The sequence below is a fragment of the Nycticebus coucang genome, chromosome 21 (assembly GCF_027406575.1).
Source record: "Nycticebus coucang isolate mNycCou1 chromosome 21, mNycCou1.pri, whole genome shotgun sequence".
Lineage (NCBI taxonomy): Eukaryota > Metazoa > Chordata > Mammalia > Primates > Lorisidae > Nycticebus > Nycticebus coucang.
The window spans coordinates 40,599,458-40,613,491 of record NC_069800.1 but is presented as its reverse complement, the minus strand read 5'-3'; the positions used below and the strand labels follow the sequence as shown (position 1 = coordinate 40,613,491).

The window sequence follows — 14,034 nt, the reverse complement described above, 5'->3', positions numbered from 1 at the left end:
TTCAATTCACTTTTTAAAAACTGAAAATAATTTTAAAATATACCTTCCTTTTGTTATTGTATATGAAAAACCACTTGCCATAAAGTAACAAAAAATGGAAGACCTATAGCTGCACCGTCCAATAAGATAGGCACGCCACATGGGACTAGTTCAATTTAAATTTACGAAAATAAAATGAAATAAAAAATTCAATTTCTTGCCAGGTGCTGTGCCTCAGGCCTGTAATCCTAGCACTCTGGGAGGCCGAAGCGGGTGGATTGCCTGAGCTCACAGGTTGGAGACCAGCCTGAGCCAGAGCAAGACTGCGTCTCTAAAAATAGCCGGGCATTGTGGCGGGTGCCTATAGTCCTAGCTCCTTGGGAGGCTGAGGCAAAAGAATTGTTTAAGCCCAAGAGTTTGAGATTGCTGTGAGCTGTGACACCATAGCACTCTACTGAGGACAACATAATGAGACTCTGTCTCAAAAAAAAAAAATAAGGAATCTAAGGCTTGCATCCACACACATGCTTCCTCTCTCTCTAAGAGATGAGCAAGTATATAAAAGGTGTTAAAAACAGACTAGCACCAAATTGAGCTTTCTCTATTGATTCTCTAAGTACTAAAATGGCAAAGGGAATCATTTTCTCACTACATCTTTTAGAACTTTTCAATACCGTATCCACGAACCACCTAAAATCATCTCATGTACCAACGTATCCCACTCTGTGAGAAACCCTGAACAAGCCCACCCCTCCATTTCACAGATAGAAAAACTGAGGCCCAGAGGGGCTCCTTACATGTTCTTGGGATAAGAGACGTCCTGGTTACTACTGAGTGAGCAGAAAGCTCAGTTACGTTTGCAGAGCAGGCAGCCCTGGCAGATCAGCCCCTTCTGCAGAAGAGAGGCCCAAGGCACCCCTCACACATCTGCAAAGTCCCTCTCAGTTCAGTACATGTCCTCCCTTACCCCGTCTCTCCCTGACCTTCCCAGTCCCAGTGGGCAGCGCCCACAGCTTTCACAGGTTCCTTGCCCTGCTCCTGGGAGAGAAGAGGGAAAATCACCCTGACCTGGACTACAGCATGAACACTATGATAGGACGGATGAGGCCTGGATCACCACCGGGACTAAGGAACTGAGGAGGGAGTCTCGCTTCTACGCAGATGTTCCTCTAGCCAGACCTGCCCAGGAGCTACCTGTTCCCCTGCCCCAGGCCTGAATACCTTCGGATGTGCTGCTGCAGGTCAAAGTTTTTGGTGAATGATTTGTCACAGTATGAGCACTTGAGTTTCTGAGCCTTTGGCTTCCCAGCAGCTGAAAGACAAGTGGGAGGAGGGACAGTGAGGCCAGGGGCACAGCCAGGGGTACCAAGGGCAGGCAGCCTCCAGCCAACCAGATGGTAAACAGCCTGGGAAGTCTACCCCCATGCACAGGCAGGGGAAGAGGCACAGGGCTTTTCAGTGCCCGTGGAAGGGACCCCAGGACATGCTCTGGCTGGAAAAGCAAGGCACATACCTCAAAGGCTCCCCTTTGCCCTACGATAAAATCCAACCTCTCTGCTCTGGCCTACAGCACTCTGCATCCTCTAACTCCTGACAACCACATCATTCTCTCCATCTAGCAGCAGTGGACTCCTTCCTGACCTTAAAAGACCTCAAGCACAGTCCGACCTTGGGGCCTTTGCACTTGCTATTCTTACCTGACTGAAATGCTCGTCTTGTCTGGCAGATACCCACAAGGCTTCTCTTCTACACATTGATAGATTGTATAATTCTCTAGCCTCTCCAGAGTTATTCTCAGTAACGAGACCCTAACCTCCTTCCTAGAGCAAACCATAAATATTAACTTATTCTCAGACTGTTGTCCCCATTGAATTATGTATAACTGAGGGCAGAAGAAATCATAGACCAAAATACTAGATCCCCAGCACCTGACACAGAGCCTAGCTCAACAATTTTTAGAAGGAAGGGAGGAAGTAAACGACTAGAAACCCACTGAAAAATTCTCTATTTCTCTTCTCTATCTGCCTGCCGCTTCCAACACCACCTCCTACCCCATGCTTAGCATTTCCTAAGGGGTGACAGACACTGCTACTTGCTTAATATCCACTCTCCCAGCTTGGCGCCTGTAGCACAGTGGTTATGGCGCCGGCCACATGCACCGAGGGTGGCAGGTTCGAACCCGGCTCAGTTAAACAACAATGACAACTGCAACAAAAAAATAGCCGGGTGTTGAGGCAGGCGTCTGTGGCCCCAGCTACTTGGGAGGCTGAGGCAAAAGAATTGCTTAAGCGCAAGAGTTTGAGGTTGCCGTAAGCTGTGATGCCACAGCACTCTACCGACAGGAACATAGTGAGACTCTGTCTCAAAAAAAAAAAAAATCCACTCTCCCCTTCTTCCCTCCTCATAAACCTCATAATGGGAACATCAATGTTCCTGGCCAAAAGACATACTTCCCAGCTTCTTTTGCAGCGATGTGCAGGTATGGCCACGTGACTAAGTTTTCACCAGGGAGATGTAAGCAAAAATATCATACAAGGCTGGGCGCAGTGGCTCACGCCTATAATACTAGCCTTCTGGGAGGCCAAGGAAGGGGATTGCCTGAGCTTAGATTCAAGACCAGCCTGAGCCAGAGCGAGACCTTGTCTCCTAAAAATAGCCAGGTATTATGGTGGCAGGCTTGGCAGGCTGAGGGAAGAGAATCACTAGTGCCCCCAAAATTTGAGGTTGCTGTGAGCCGTGATGCCATGGCACTCTACCAAGGGTGACAAAGTGAGACTCTGTCTCAAAAAAAAAAAACAATAATAATAATATATATATATATATATATATATATCATACAGAACTTCTGGAAGCTGGGAGATGCCCCCTTTTATCCTTTTCTTCTTTCTTCTGACTACCTGGAATATAAAATTGATGACTAGAACTCCAGCAGCCACCACAGATGATGAGGCACTCTGCTAACTGATGCCATGTTCTGGGGATGGCAGAACAGAAAGAAGAAACACACGTGCCTAGTGACAATGCAGTCACACAATCCCCACATTGTCTCCTTCTGGCCTTGATTTACACAGGAGAGAAACAAAATTCTATCATTTTAAAGTGACTGTTATTTTGGATTTTTCATTACATCAATCAAACTTCATCCCAACCATCATAAAAGGCAAGACCAGCACCAAGCAGCCTGTGGATTAGCCAATGCTGAGGTAAGATGCCCAGGGCAGGCTGGGGGCCCACCTTCCGGGAGTCCCCTGGCACCTTTAGCCCGTCGGGTCTTCAGCGTTGGTGAAACAGAGTCAAAGGTGGCCACTGTGCCCCCGGTGGCGCTGGTCATGGGGGCACTGGGGTTTGGTCCTCTTGGTTTGAATCCCTGTTTGCCGGGGCTGTATACCGGGGGTGTCGGGTACACTGGAGCCTCCACACACTGGTTTGGCACCTAGAAGGACAGCATGGTCAGGGAGAGATCCTGGTGAAGGGAGGGGAAAAACTGCCCAGCCAGGGGCACTCATTTGCCTCTGTCAAACCTCAGCCTCTCCCCGCCTACATCACCAATCCCTTTACCTGGTGACCCCTCAGGACTTCATGAAGCCAGCAGGTCAGAACAGCTAGGAGCCAGGCTGCCTGGGTTCAAATCTTGACTCTACCACTTGCTAACTGAGTGACCTTGGATATCTTTTAATTTCTCTGCCTCAGTATCCACATCTGTAAAATGGGATGAATCATAACACTTCTTTCATAGGGTTGTGAGAATTAAATGAGGTAATATGTAAAAAGACTCAGAACACTGGCTGGCATATGGTAAACACTCAGTAAACATCAGCTATTATTACTGGCATTGTTAGTAGCAGCAGTAGTTTTCTAGCACAAGAGAACCAAGAATCCAGAAGGACTGTGCCCTCACCGGCTAGTCTACTGATATAACAAAATGTCACAGTAGCAGGCTTCTCTTGACTAAGAACTGACGTGGAATCCACAAGAAATTACCAAATGAATTCTGAGCCATTCAAATTTAGTTAACACTGAGCTTACATCATGACACTGGGGCATTGTAAAAACTTTATTCATCATTCATTGGTCTTCCCAGGGTGTCCTATCCAAAATTTCACTTCCTATCGTTTTCTTGCTTTATTTTTCTCCTCAGACTTATCTAAAATTACATATTTTACTTATTTATCTTGTCTATCATCTACCTAGTTCCCCAGGGGAGGGCTTCTTGTCTGCTTTTGCTCACTCTACACTATTATCAAGGCCTTGTACAATGCCTGGCATGGAGAGGGCGCACAATAGATATTGGCTAAATGAATGAATTCATTGAAGCATGCAGTGAGCATCTAACATGGATCAGTAGGTACTTCTGCCAGATCTTGTCTATTGTTTCTTGGCACCATTCCCAAACCCTACCATGCTCACCCCTGAAATGCAAGGGCAGGAAGCTTAGAGCGATATTCCCTTGCCAACACAGATTAGGTCCTGTGCCTGAGAAGCTTTTGCATGGAATTTAGAAGGCAGAAGTGGGGGCGGTGCCTGTGGCTCAGTGAGTAGGATGCTGGCCCCACATACCAAGGGTGGCAGGTTTGAACCCAGTCCAGGCCAAACTGGAACAAAAAATAGCCAGGCATTGTGGTGGGCACTTGTAGTCCCAGCTACTCAGGAAGCTGAAGCAAGAGAATCACCTCCAGCCCAAGAGCTGGAGGTTGCTATAAGCTGTGACACCATGGCACTCTACTGAGTGCAACAAAGTGAGACTCTGTCTCTAAAAAAATAGAAGGCAGAAGTGAATTAGAAACCAGCATTCTCCCCCAGCAGCTGTGGTGGAACATAGACACGGTATCTGCAGTGATAAGCTTTGGAGTGGCTGGCTGAACTCTACATTCCCCTCCTCATCACTGCCCTGAGAACTGCAAGGCAGCTAGGACATTGGCAATAGAATCCTACAGGTCCCTCAACTCTGGATGCAGTGGCAGTGCCCTGGCTCTGCAGGCTAAGCCACGACACTGAACTTGAAACCCACAAACTCTGACTTTTGTTCCTCCAGCCCTTCTATCAGCTTTACAAGCACTTAACTTCCTATATCAAAGTCCAATGCCAGAAATAACCTCGCATGGTTTCTATTTTCCTGCTAAACTTTAGCCACTATGGCACTTAATAAATATTTGTCACATGAATAAATTCTCTTATCATTCCAGGCATCACTGAGTAATTACATGACTGCCACTGGGTTAGGCTGTCATTATGTTCAACAGCTCTCCAAGGAGAGTTCCCATTTGGGAGAAGAAGAAACTGAGGTCGGGGGTGGGGGCCCTATTTAAGTGGATACTAGGTGTACAACAGGCCAGGTATTCTGCGAGGTGCTCGGGATGCAAAGTTGAGTAAGATTCAGGCTGGGCCCTCGAAGAGCACCTTTATTTACGAAAATAAATAGCAGTAGTTTCCCTGTGCTGGTTTCCTCTGTCTGCAAAGCCACCAGAGTCATGTCAGCAAATTCAATAGATTCCCTAGGGAAGCCTGCTCTATTCTCCCTGCAAATCCCCTTGAAGGCTCTCATAACATCACATGCCGTGTGTCAGACACTACCTGACATGGATGGATGTCTGTGTGGCGGGACTCTAGGGAAATCTGGGTTAGTGTGACTTCAAGTGCAGGCAGACTATTTCTGTCATAACCACACCCTCTACCTCCAGTGTCTGGGATGGTTCTATGAACTCAGCATTTGAGAGTACCCTGTAGCTCAGAGCTTGTCAGCAGGGAATCAGTATAGCACATGGATTATATAATGGTCCCAATCCTTCAACACTTCCTGTATCCATGACTTGCAGGGTAAATTTATAGCTCTTCCCATTAAGAGGTAGCATCTATTTCTGTAGTCCCTAAAATCTAATTAGCCTTGTGACCTGCCTTGGCCAATAGAAGTGACACTGTGTCACTTACAAGGTTAAACCTCAAGAGGACTTGGGCATTTCTGCTTCCATTTTTCATCTCCATTGTGGTCATGAAACCTGCTGGAGGACCAGAATTATACAGAGCAGAATTAAATCATCCCACATGTCCCAGCCCAGGCCATTCTAGAGCAGCTAACAGCCAGCCAACCTCCAGACGCCTGGTAAGCCTAGCCAAGATCAGCAGAGCTATCTAGCCCACCACTGTCAACACATGAACAATAAACATTTATTGCTATATGTCATTTATATCTTATGGATATTTCTTTGTCAGTACCACGTGCGCTAACCAATTGTGCCACTGGAGCACTTCTTATGGATATTTCTTTCAGCAATAGCTAGTTGATGCTAGCTTATGAAAAAATGTAAGAGACACTTAGGCAGATAATTTTTTAGAATCCTCTCACCAAAGGCAGGTGTTCCCTGACTATTCTGAGCATTACCTAAGAGCAGCTTATATTTCTGCCATAACCTCCACTTCATCCCATCTTCTCATTTGCAGGTGAGGCTTTGATTAAAGCGCTTCTCTCTCATGATGTGGTATACTCCACGAAGGCAGCAACTGGGTCTGGTTTTGTACCCCATGGTATCCCCAGCACAGTGCTTGGCACACAGTTGGTGCTCAGGAAAGGTCCAGGCTGTTTGTGATGACCACTATCAATGTCCCCCTCGGCCTCACCCCTCACCCCCTCTGCTCACCTCCAAGGGTGGGTAGGGCTGCATCCCCAACGCCTGGATCTCCACTGTTCCACTCCCAGCCAGCGGCGCAGCGGCACTGTATACCTCCACCCCGCCATTTCCACCAGGGTTGGGACGCCCAGGGGGGCCTAGGCTTTGGGGTGGGGGTGGTGGGGGTTGGGGGGGTGGGGGTGGGGGCAGTGGTGGAGGGGGTGGAGGAGGTGGTGGAGGCTGGGTGAGGTAGCTGGGCACAGAATGCATGTTCAGGCTGCTCTGAAATCAGAAATGAAAAATTAAAGCATTTTAGTCTCTTGATACCAACCATCTTATTCATCAGCAAGGAAGAACATTTGCCTTAGTCAGCCATGAGGAAAGAACAGCTACTCACTCACAGGGCAGCTCACAGGACAAGCCTGAGAGGAGACAGAGAAACAAAGTCATGGGAGATTTAAGAGTAGGCATCACCTTGGTGCTCCTGTGCCTTTTCTCTATGAAAGTAGGCAGAAACGATCCACTTTATGTCAGAAAGAGTTAATACATGCACAGCAGGCTAAATGTTGCTATCTTAAGGGCTTGCTGGTGGTGCCTGTGGCTCAGTGAGTAGGGCGCCGGCCTCATATACCAAGGGTAGAGGGTTCAAACCCGGCCCCGGCCAAACTACAACAAAAAAATAGCCAGGCATTGTGGCGGGTGCCTCTAGGCACTGTACAGCAATAGGGTCTAGTTTTGCACCCCATGGTATCCCCAGCACAGTGGATACAATGTACTGGATCCAATGTACTTGGGAGGCTAAGGCAAGAGAATTGCCTAAGACCAAGAGCTGGAGGTTGCTGTGAGCGATGATGCTACAGCACTCTACTGAGGGCGACAAAATGAGACTCTGTCTCTAAAAAAAAAAAAGAAGAGTTTACAAGACTGGCTCTTTACTGGTATTATGGAATATTCTCTTTATTTATAGGCTTTTTGCCTCTACAAGGCACTGGTACACTGTACCACCTCACCCTGTTTGTAAAACAAAACGTGATTTATAGTAAATGACTTATTCCCTTCTGGCAGACTGGAATTTTGGTGGAATCATGGTGACCTGTCTATGAGACAAATCCGCACTAAAATCCCTGGCCCTTGAGTCTTGGGTGTGTTTTCCTGGGAAGAAGCACTGCACACACACTGCTGCACTCCATGCTAGAGGAAGAAGTATATGTGTACAGGTCCTTCCCTCTTCCTGAAAGAGAGAGATTGGACACCTGTGGCTGCATTCCTCCAGATCCCACCTGACATGTCTCTTTTCCTTGCAGATCTGGTGTGTACTTTTTAACTAATCCCCTGACAGATCAGTGGTATGCATCCCTTTGCTATAATAAACCACAGCCATGAGTACAACCACCTCTGAGTCCTGAGAGCCCTTCTAGAGAATCACTGAATGTGTGGGTGCTTGTGGGCCCCGGAAACACGGCCACTAACTTCTATACATTTTTACTTTTTTTTAAAGACAACGTCTGGATTCTCTGCTTAGCTGCTACTCTCAGCATCATGGGCCCACTTGGGCTCATGCTAAAATTAAAAAAAAAGAGACAGAGAGAGGGGCGGCGCCTGTGGCTCAGTCGGTAAGGCGCCAGCCCCATATACCGAGGGTGACGGGTTCAAACCCGGCCCCGGCCAAACTGCAAACAAAAAATAGCCGGGCGTTGTGGCGGGCACCTGTAGTCCCAGCTACTTGGGAGGCTGAGGCAAGAGAATCGCTTAAGCCCAGGAGTTGGAGGTTGCTGTGAGCTGTGTGAGGCCATGGCACTCTACCAAGGGCCATAAAGTGAGACTCTGTCTCTACAAAAAAATAAATTAATTAATTAAAATAAAAAAGAGAGAGAGAGAAAAGAAAGATAAGATCTGGCCTTGTCACCTGGGCTAGAGTGCAGTGTGTCATCATAGCTCATTGCAACCTCAAGTTCCTGGGCTCAAGCCATTCTTTTGCCTCAGCCTCCAGAGTAGCTGGCACTATGGGCATGAATCACCATGCCCAGCTAATTTTTATGATATTTTTTTGGAGAGAAGGTCTAGTTTATCCTCAGGCTGGTATCAAACTCCTGGTCTTTTTTTTTTTTTTTTTTAATTAAATCATAGCTGTTACATTAATGCGATCATGGGGCACCATACACTGGTTTTATAGACCGTTTGACATATTTTCATCACACTGGTTAACATAGCCTTCCTGACATTTTCTTAGTTATTGTGGTAAGACAGTTACATTCTACATTTACTAAGTTTCACATGTACCCTTGTAAGATGCACCACAGGTGTAATCCCACCAATCACCCTCCCTCCGCCCACTTCTCCCCTCCCTCCCCTCCCTTTCCCCCATTCTTAGGTTATAACTGGGTTATAGCTTTCATATGAAAGCTATAAATTAGTTTCATAGTAGGGCTGAGTACATTGGATACTTTTTCTTCCATTCTTGAGATACTTTACTAAGAAGAATATGTTCCAGCTCCATCCATGTAAACATGAAAGAGGTAAAGTCTCCATCTTTCTTTAAGGCTGCATAATATTCCATGGTGTACATATACCACAATTTATTAATCCATTCATGGATCGATGGGCACTTGGGCTTTTTCCATGACTTAGCAATTAACATTCTGGTACAAATATCTTTGTTATGATGTGATTTTTGGTCTTCTGGGTATATGCCTAGTAGAGAAATTATAAGATTGAATGGCAGATCTATTTTTAGATCTCTAAGTGTTCTCCAAACATCTTTCCAAAAGGAATGTATTAATTTGCATTTCCACCAGCAGTGTAGAAGTGTTCCCATTTCTCCACATCCACGCCAACATCTCTGGTCTTGGAATTTTGTGATATGAGCTAATCTTATTGGAGTTAGATGATATCTCAAAGTAGTTTTGATTTGCATTTCTCTGATGATTAAAGATGATGAGCATTTTTTCATATGTTTGTAGGCCATGCTCCTGTCTTCTTCGGAGAAGTTTCTCTTCAAGTCCCTTGCCCAGCCTGAGATGGGATCACTTGCTCTTTTCTTGCTTATATGTTTGAGTTCTCTGTGGATTCTGGTAATTAAACCTTTGTCGGAGACATAACCTGCAAATACCTTCTCCCATTCTGAGGGCTGTTTGCTTGCTTTACTTACTGTGTTCTTGGCTATGCAGAAGCTTTTTAGTTTGATCAGGTCCCAGTAGCGTATTTTTGAAGCTGCTTCAATTGCCTGGGGAGGTCCTCCTCATAAAATACTTGCCCAGACCGATCTCTTCAAGGGTTTTCCCTGCACTCTCTTCTAGTATTTTTATAAAAATACGGAACACTTCACGAATTTGCGTGTCATCCTTGCACAGGGGCCATGCTACTCTTCTCTGTATCGTACCAATTTTAGTATGTGTGCTGCCGAAGTGAGCACCAAACTCCTGGTCTTAAGTGATTCTCCCACCTTGGCTTCCCAAAGTCTTAGGATTACAGGTGTGAGCTACAGTGAACGACTGATTTCTATAAATTTATTATACAGAAATAATCAAGTAGGTAAGGCAAAGATATCTGTACATGGATGGATACGCCTGCGGTTTTCATAATAGCAAAAAATGGCAATGACCTACATGCTCATACTTAGAAACCTGGGTAGGCAGAGCATGGTCGATCCTTATGATAGGATCCTTTGCGACTGTTAAAATGATGACATTGACCAGCATTTCATCACGGGTGCTCCTTCTCCTGGTGTTCCTTGGATTCCACAGGCAAATATGTTTGGGGAAAAAATCTAGGTTGACATAATCAAAAGTATTTCTTTCCTGAAGGAAAAACCCAGGGACAGAGAGAGAAGTAGAATACCTGCACCCTCTGCTGGTCTGATCACAGATCCCTCACGTCCTGAAAATCCCAAGAAGCCGCTGTATATTTTCTTTCTTTTTTTAAAGCCCTCATCAAAGGAAGAAGACACCATACACTTTCTAATGTTTTTCTAATGGACGTGGGAGTTTCATTAAGAATAAAAACAGAAGACTGGGCACAGTAGCTCACACCTATAATCCTAGCACTCTGGGAGACTCAGGTGGGTGAATTGCTTGAGTTCATGAGTTCAAGGCTGGCCCGAGCAACAGCGAGACCCCCATCTCTATTAAAAATAGAAAAACTAGGCTCGGCGCCTATGGGTTAAGTGGCTAAGGGGCCAGCCACATACACCTGAGCTGGCGGGTTCAAATCCAGCCCGGGCCCTCCAAACAACGATGATGGCCGCAAACAGAAAAATAGCTGGGCATTGTGGCAGGTGTCTGTAGTCCCAGCTACTTGGGAGGCAGAGGCAGGAAAATCACTTGAGCCCAGGAGTTAGAGGCTGCTGTGAGCTGTAATGCCACGGCACTCTACCCAGGGCGACAGCTTGAGGCTCTGTCTCAAAAAAAAAATAAAAACTAGAATGGGGGAGGGAGGTGGGGCCTTGGTATATGCCACACCTTTGGGGGGCAAGACACGATTGCAAGAGGGACTTTGCCTAACAAATGCAATCAGTGTAATCTGGTTTATTGTACCCTCAATGAATCCCCAACAATAAAAATAAATAAATAAAAATTTAAAAATAGAAAAACTAGCTGGGTGTTGTGGCAGGTACCTATAGTCCCAGCTACTCAGGGAGGCTGAGGCCAAAGGATTGCTTAAGCCCACGAGTTTGAGGTTGCTGTGAGCTATGATGACATAGCACTCTACTTAGAGCTACAGAGTGAGACTCTGTCTCAAATAAATAAATACATAAATAAATACATATTTTTTAAAAAAGAAGAAAAGGAAGTCAAGGCAGGACATGGTGGCTTCATGCCCTAGCACTTTAGGAGTCTGGCCAGAAGTTCAAGACCAGCCTTACTAAGGGTGAGACCCCATCTCTATAAAACCCAGAAAAATTAGCCAGGTGTGGTAGCAAATGCCTTTAGTCCTACCCACTTGAAAAGCTGAGGCAGGAGGATTGCTTGAGCCCAGGAGTATGAGGTTGCAGTGAGCTTAGATAATGCCACTGCACTCTAGCCTGGGCAATAGACTTCTTTTAGATCCTATATCTAAAAAAGAGAAAAAAATGGGGGCGGCGCCTGTGGCTCAGTCGGTAGGGCGGCAGCCCCATATACTGAGGGTGGCGGGTTCAAACCCGGCCCCGGCCAAACTGCAACCAAAAAATAGCTGGGCGTTGTGGCAGGCGCCTGTAGTCCCAGCTGCTTGGGAGGCTGAGGCAAGAGAATGGCTTAAACCCAGGAGTTGGAGGTTGCTGTGAGCTGTGTGAGGCCACGGCACTCTACCGAGGGCCATAAAGCGAGACTCTGTCTCTACAAAAAAAAAGAAAAGAAGGAAAAGAAAAAAATACACCAACAAACAAACAAAACAAAAGAGAAATCAAAATCCCAGACTGGCCTGGCACCTGTAGCTCAAGCAGCTAAGGCACCAGCCTCATATACCAGAGCTGGTGGGTTCAAACCCAGCCCAGGCCTGCCAAACAACAATGACAACTACAGGGGTGGTGCCTGTGGTTCAAGGAATAGGGCGCTGGCTCCATATACCTGAGGTGGTGAGTTCAAAACCGGCCCCAGCCAAAAACTGCAAAAAAAAAATGACAACTACAACCAAAAAATAGCATTGTGGCGGGTGCCCGCAGTCAGCTACTTGGGAGGCTGAGGCAAGAGAATAGCTTAAGCCCATGAGTTGGAGGTTGCTGTGAGCTGTGATGCCACAGCACTCTACCCAGGGCGACAGCTTGAGGCTGTCTCAAAAAAAAAAAAAATAGCCAGACTATGTCTGTGAAACCTCACATGGTTCTGGGTCCCCACCTGAAAGTTACAGCTTCCTGCAGCAGAGGTGGCCAAGGAGAAATTGACAGTCCCTTTTAGTGTTGGAAGAGCTGAGGCCAGGCCCTCCTCTTTCTAAAAGATTCTGAATTTGCAACAGTTGATATTCAGGTGTAGACGCAAGACCAAGACCGTGTAAAATGCCTGCCACCTCCTTACCTGCACAGGCGGGGGGCCCTGGGGCATGGGCTGGTCCAGGGATGTGAAGGCCGACATGGCAGACATGAGCACATCATCGCTCACCAAGATGTTCCCCTGCACCAGAGTCTGGATCAGTGGGGATGGGGGCACCGTGATGTATGTGGAGATCTGGATGGTGAGAGAGAGAAAGAGAATGAGAGAGGATGTGTGAATGTGTCTGAGGCTCTGTAAGGAAGCTGAGAGCATGATGCAGAAGTTCCAGGTTCTAGAGTCCCACTGACCTCAGTTCCATTTCCACCTCTGCTGCTCCCTGCTGTGTGACCTAGGCAGATCCTTCTACCTCGCTAAGCTTCCATTTAATCATCTACCAAACAAGGAGAATAAGTTACACCTCCCTGTAAGGCACATACCCTGTGACCTAGCAATAATACTTCCTGGTATCTACCCTAGAGAAACGCTTAGGCATGCCTACAGGAAGTCCAGAACCAGAGTATTCTGCATTCTGCATAGCCTTGCTTCTAATAGTGAAAAACTATAAATAGGGGAATGAATTGAAAAAATACACAATATAGGCTCAGTGCCTGTAGCTCAAGCGGCTAAGGTGCCAGCCACATTCACCAGAGCTGGTAGGTTCAAATCCAGCCAGGGCCTACCTAACAACTACAATCAAACAATAGCCAGGCATTGTGGTGGGTGCCTGTTGGAGTCCCAGCTGCTTGGGAGGCTGAGGCAAGAGACTTGCTTAAGCCCAGGAGTTGGAGTTTGCTGTGAGCTGTAAGGCCACAGCACTCTACCCAGGGCAACAGCTTGAGGCTCTGTCTCAAAAAAAAAAAAGAAAGAAAGAAAGAAAAGAAAAGTACACAATATAATCATGGCATAAAATACCACACAGCAGGTAAAAGGTACTACATGAAAATCGAAGGTATGTAACAATATATAAATTATATATCCTTTTTATTAAACCCTGAAATAATAGTACTATATAATTCCTGCAGGTACTTAAATAAGTATGTTAAAGTATCTTAAATCAAGAAGGCTATCCCTGGCTGGGCGTGATAGCTCACGCCTATAATCCTAGCACTCTGGGAGACAGAGGCCAGTAGATTGCTTGAGCTCAGGAGTTCGAGACCAGTCTGAGCAAGAGCAAGAGCTTGTCTCTAAAAAATAGCTGAGTGTTGTGGCAGGCTCCTGCAGTCCCAGCCACTTGGGAGGCTGAGGCAAGAGATTCACTTGAGCCCAAGAGTTTGAGGTTGCTGTGAGCTATGACGACATAGCACTCTACCAAGGGTAACAAAGTGAAACTGTCTCAAGAAAAAAAAGGCTATCCCTCAACAGTTATGTAGGGGCAGAGGAATACTGTCAGAGGGACATTAACTTGTAAAATTCTAACTTTTTTTTTCTTTTGAGACAGAGTCTCACTATGCCCTCAGTAGAGTGCTATGGCGTCACAGCTCACAGCAACCTCCAACTCCTGGGCTTAAGCG

The 14,034-nt window shown here is 46.4% G+C and overlaps 1 protein-coding gene and 1 non-coding gene across 7 annotated transcripts in view; both read right to left on the bottom strand.

The window, feature by feature from the left end:
- The window catches only part of ZNF341 (zinc finger protein 341), a 65,034-nt gene that overhangs the window by 35,072 nt on the left and 15,928 nt on the right, over nt 1-14,034 (bottom strand). For 5 of the 6 annotated variants that reach the window (XM_053574617.1, XM_053574613.1, XM_053574618.1 and 2 more), the window contains 4 exons: nt 12,569-12,718; nt 6,612-6,863; nt 3,214-3,412; nt 1,201-1,291 (listed from right to left, as the gene is read on the bottom strand). In XM_053574617.1, the coding sequence (XP_053430592.1) occupies nt 1,201-1,291; nt 3,214-3,412; nt 6,612-6,863; nt 12,569-12,718 (692 nt within the window). The remainder of the gene's footprint in view (nt 1-1,200; nt 1,292-3,213; nt 3,413-6,611; nt 6,864-12,568; nt 12,719-14,034) is intronic. The other variant, XM_053574614.1, reaches the window with a different exon arrangement.
- LOC128574291 (U6 spliceosomal RNA) lies at nt 9,887-9,993 on the bottom strand. The gene has a single exon (XR_008376668.1). It is a non-coding gene; the product is annotated as a U6 spliceosomal RNA (small nuclear RNA).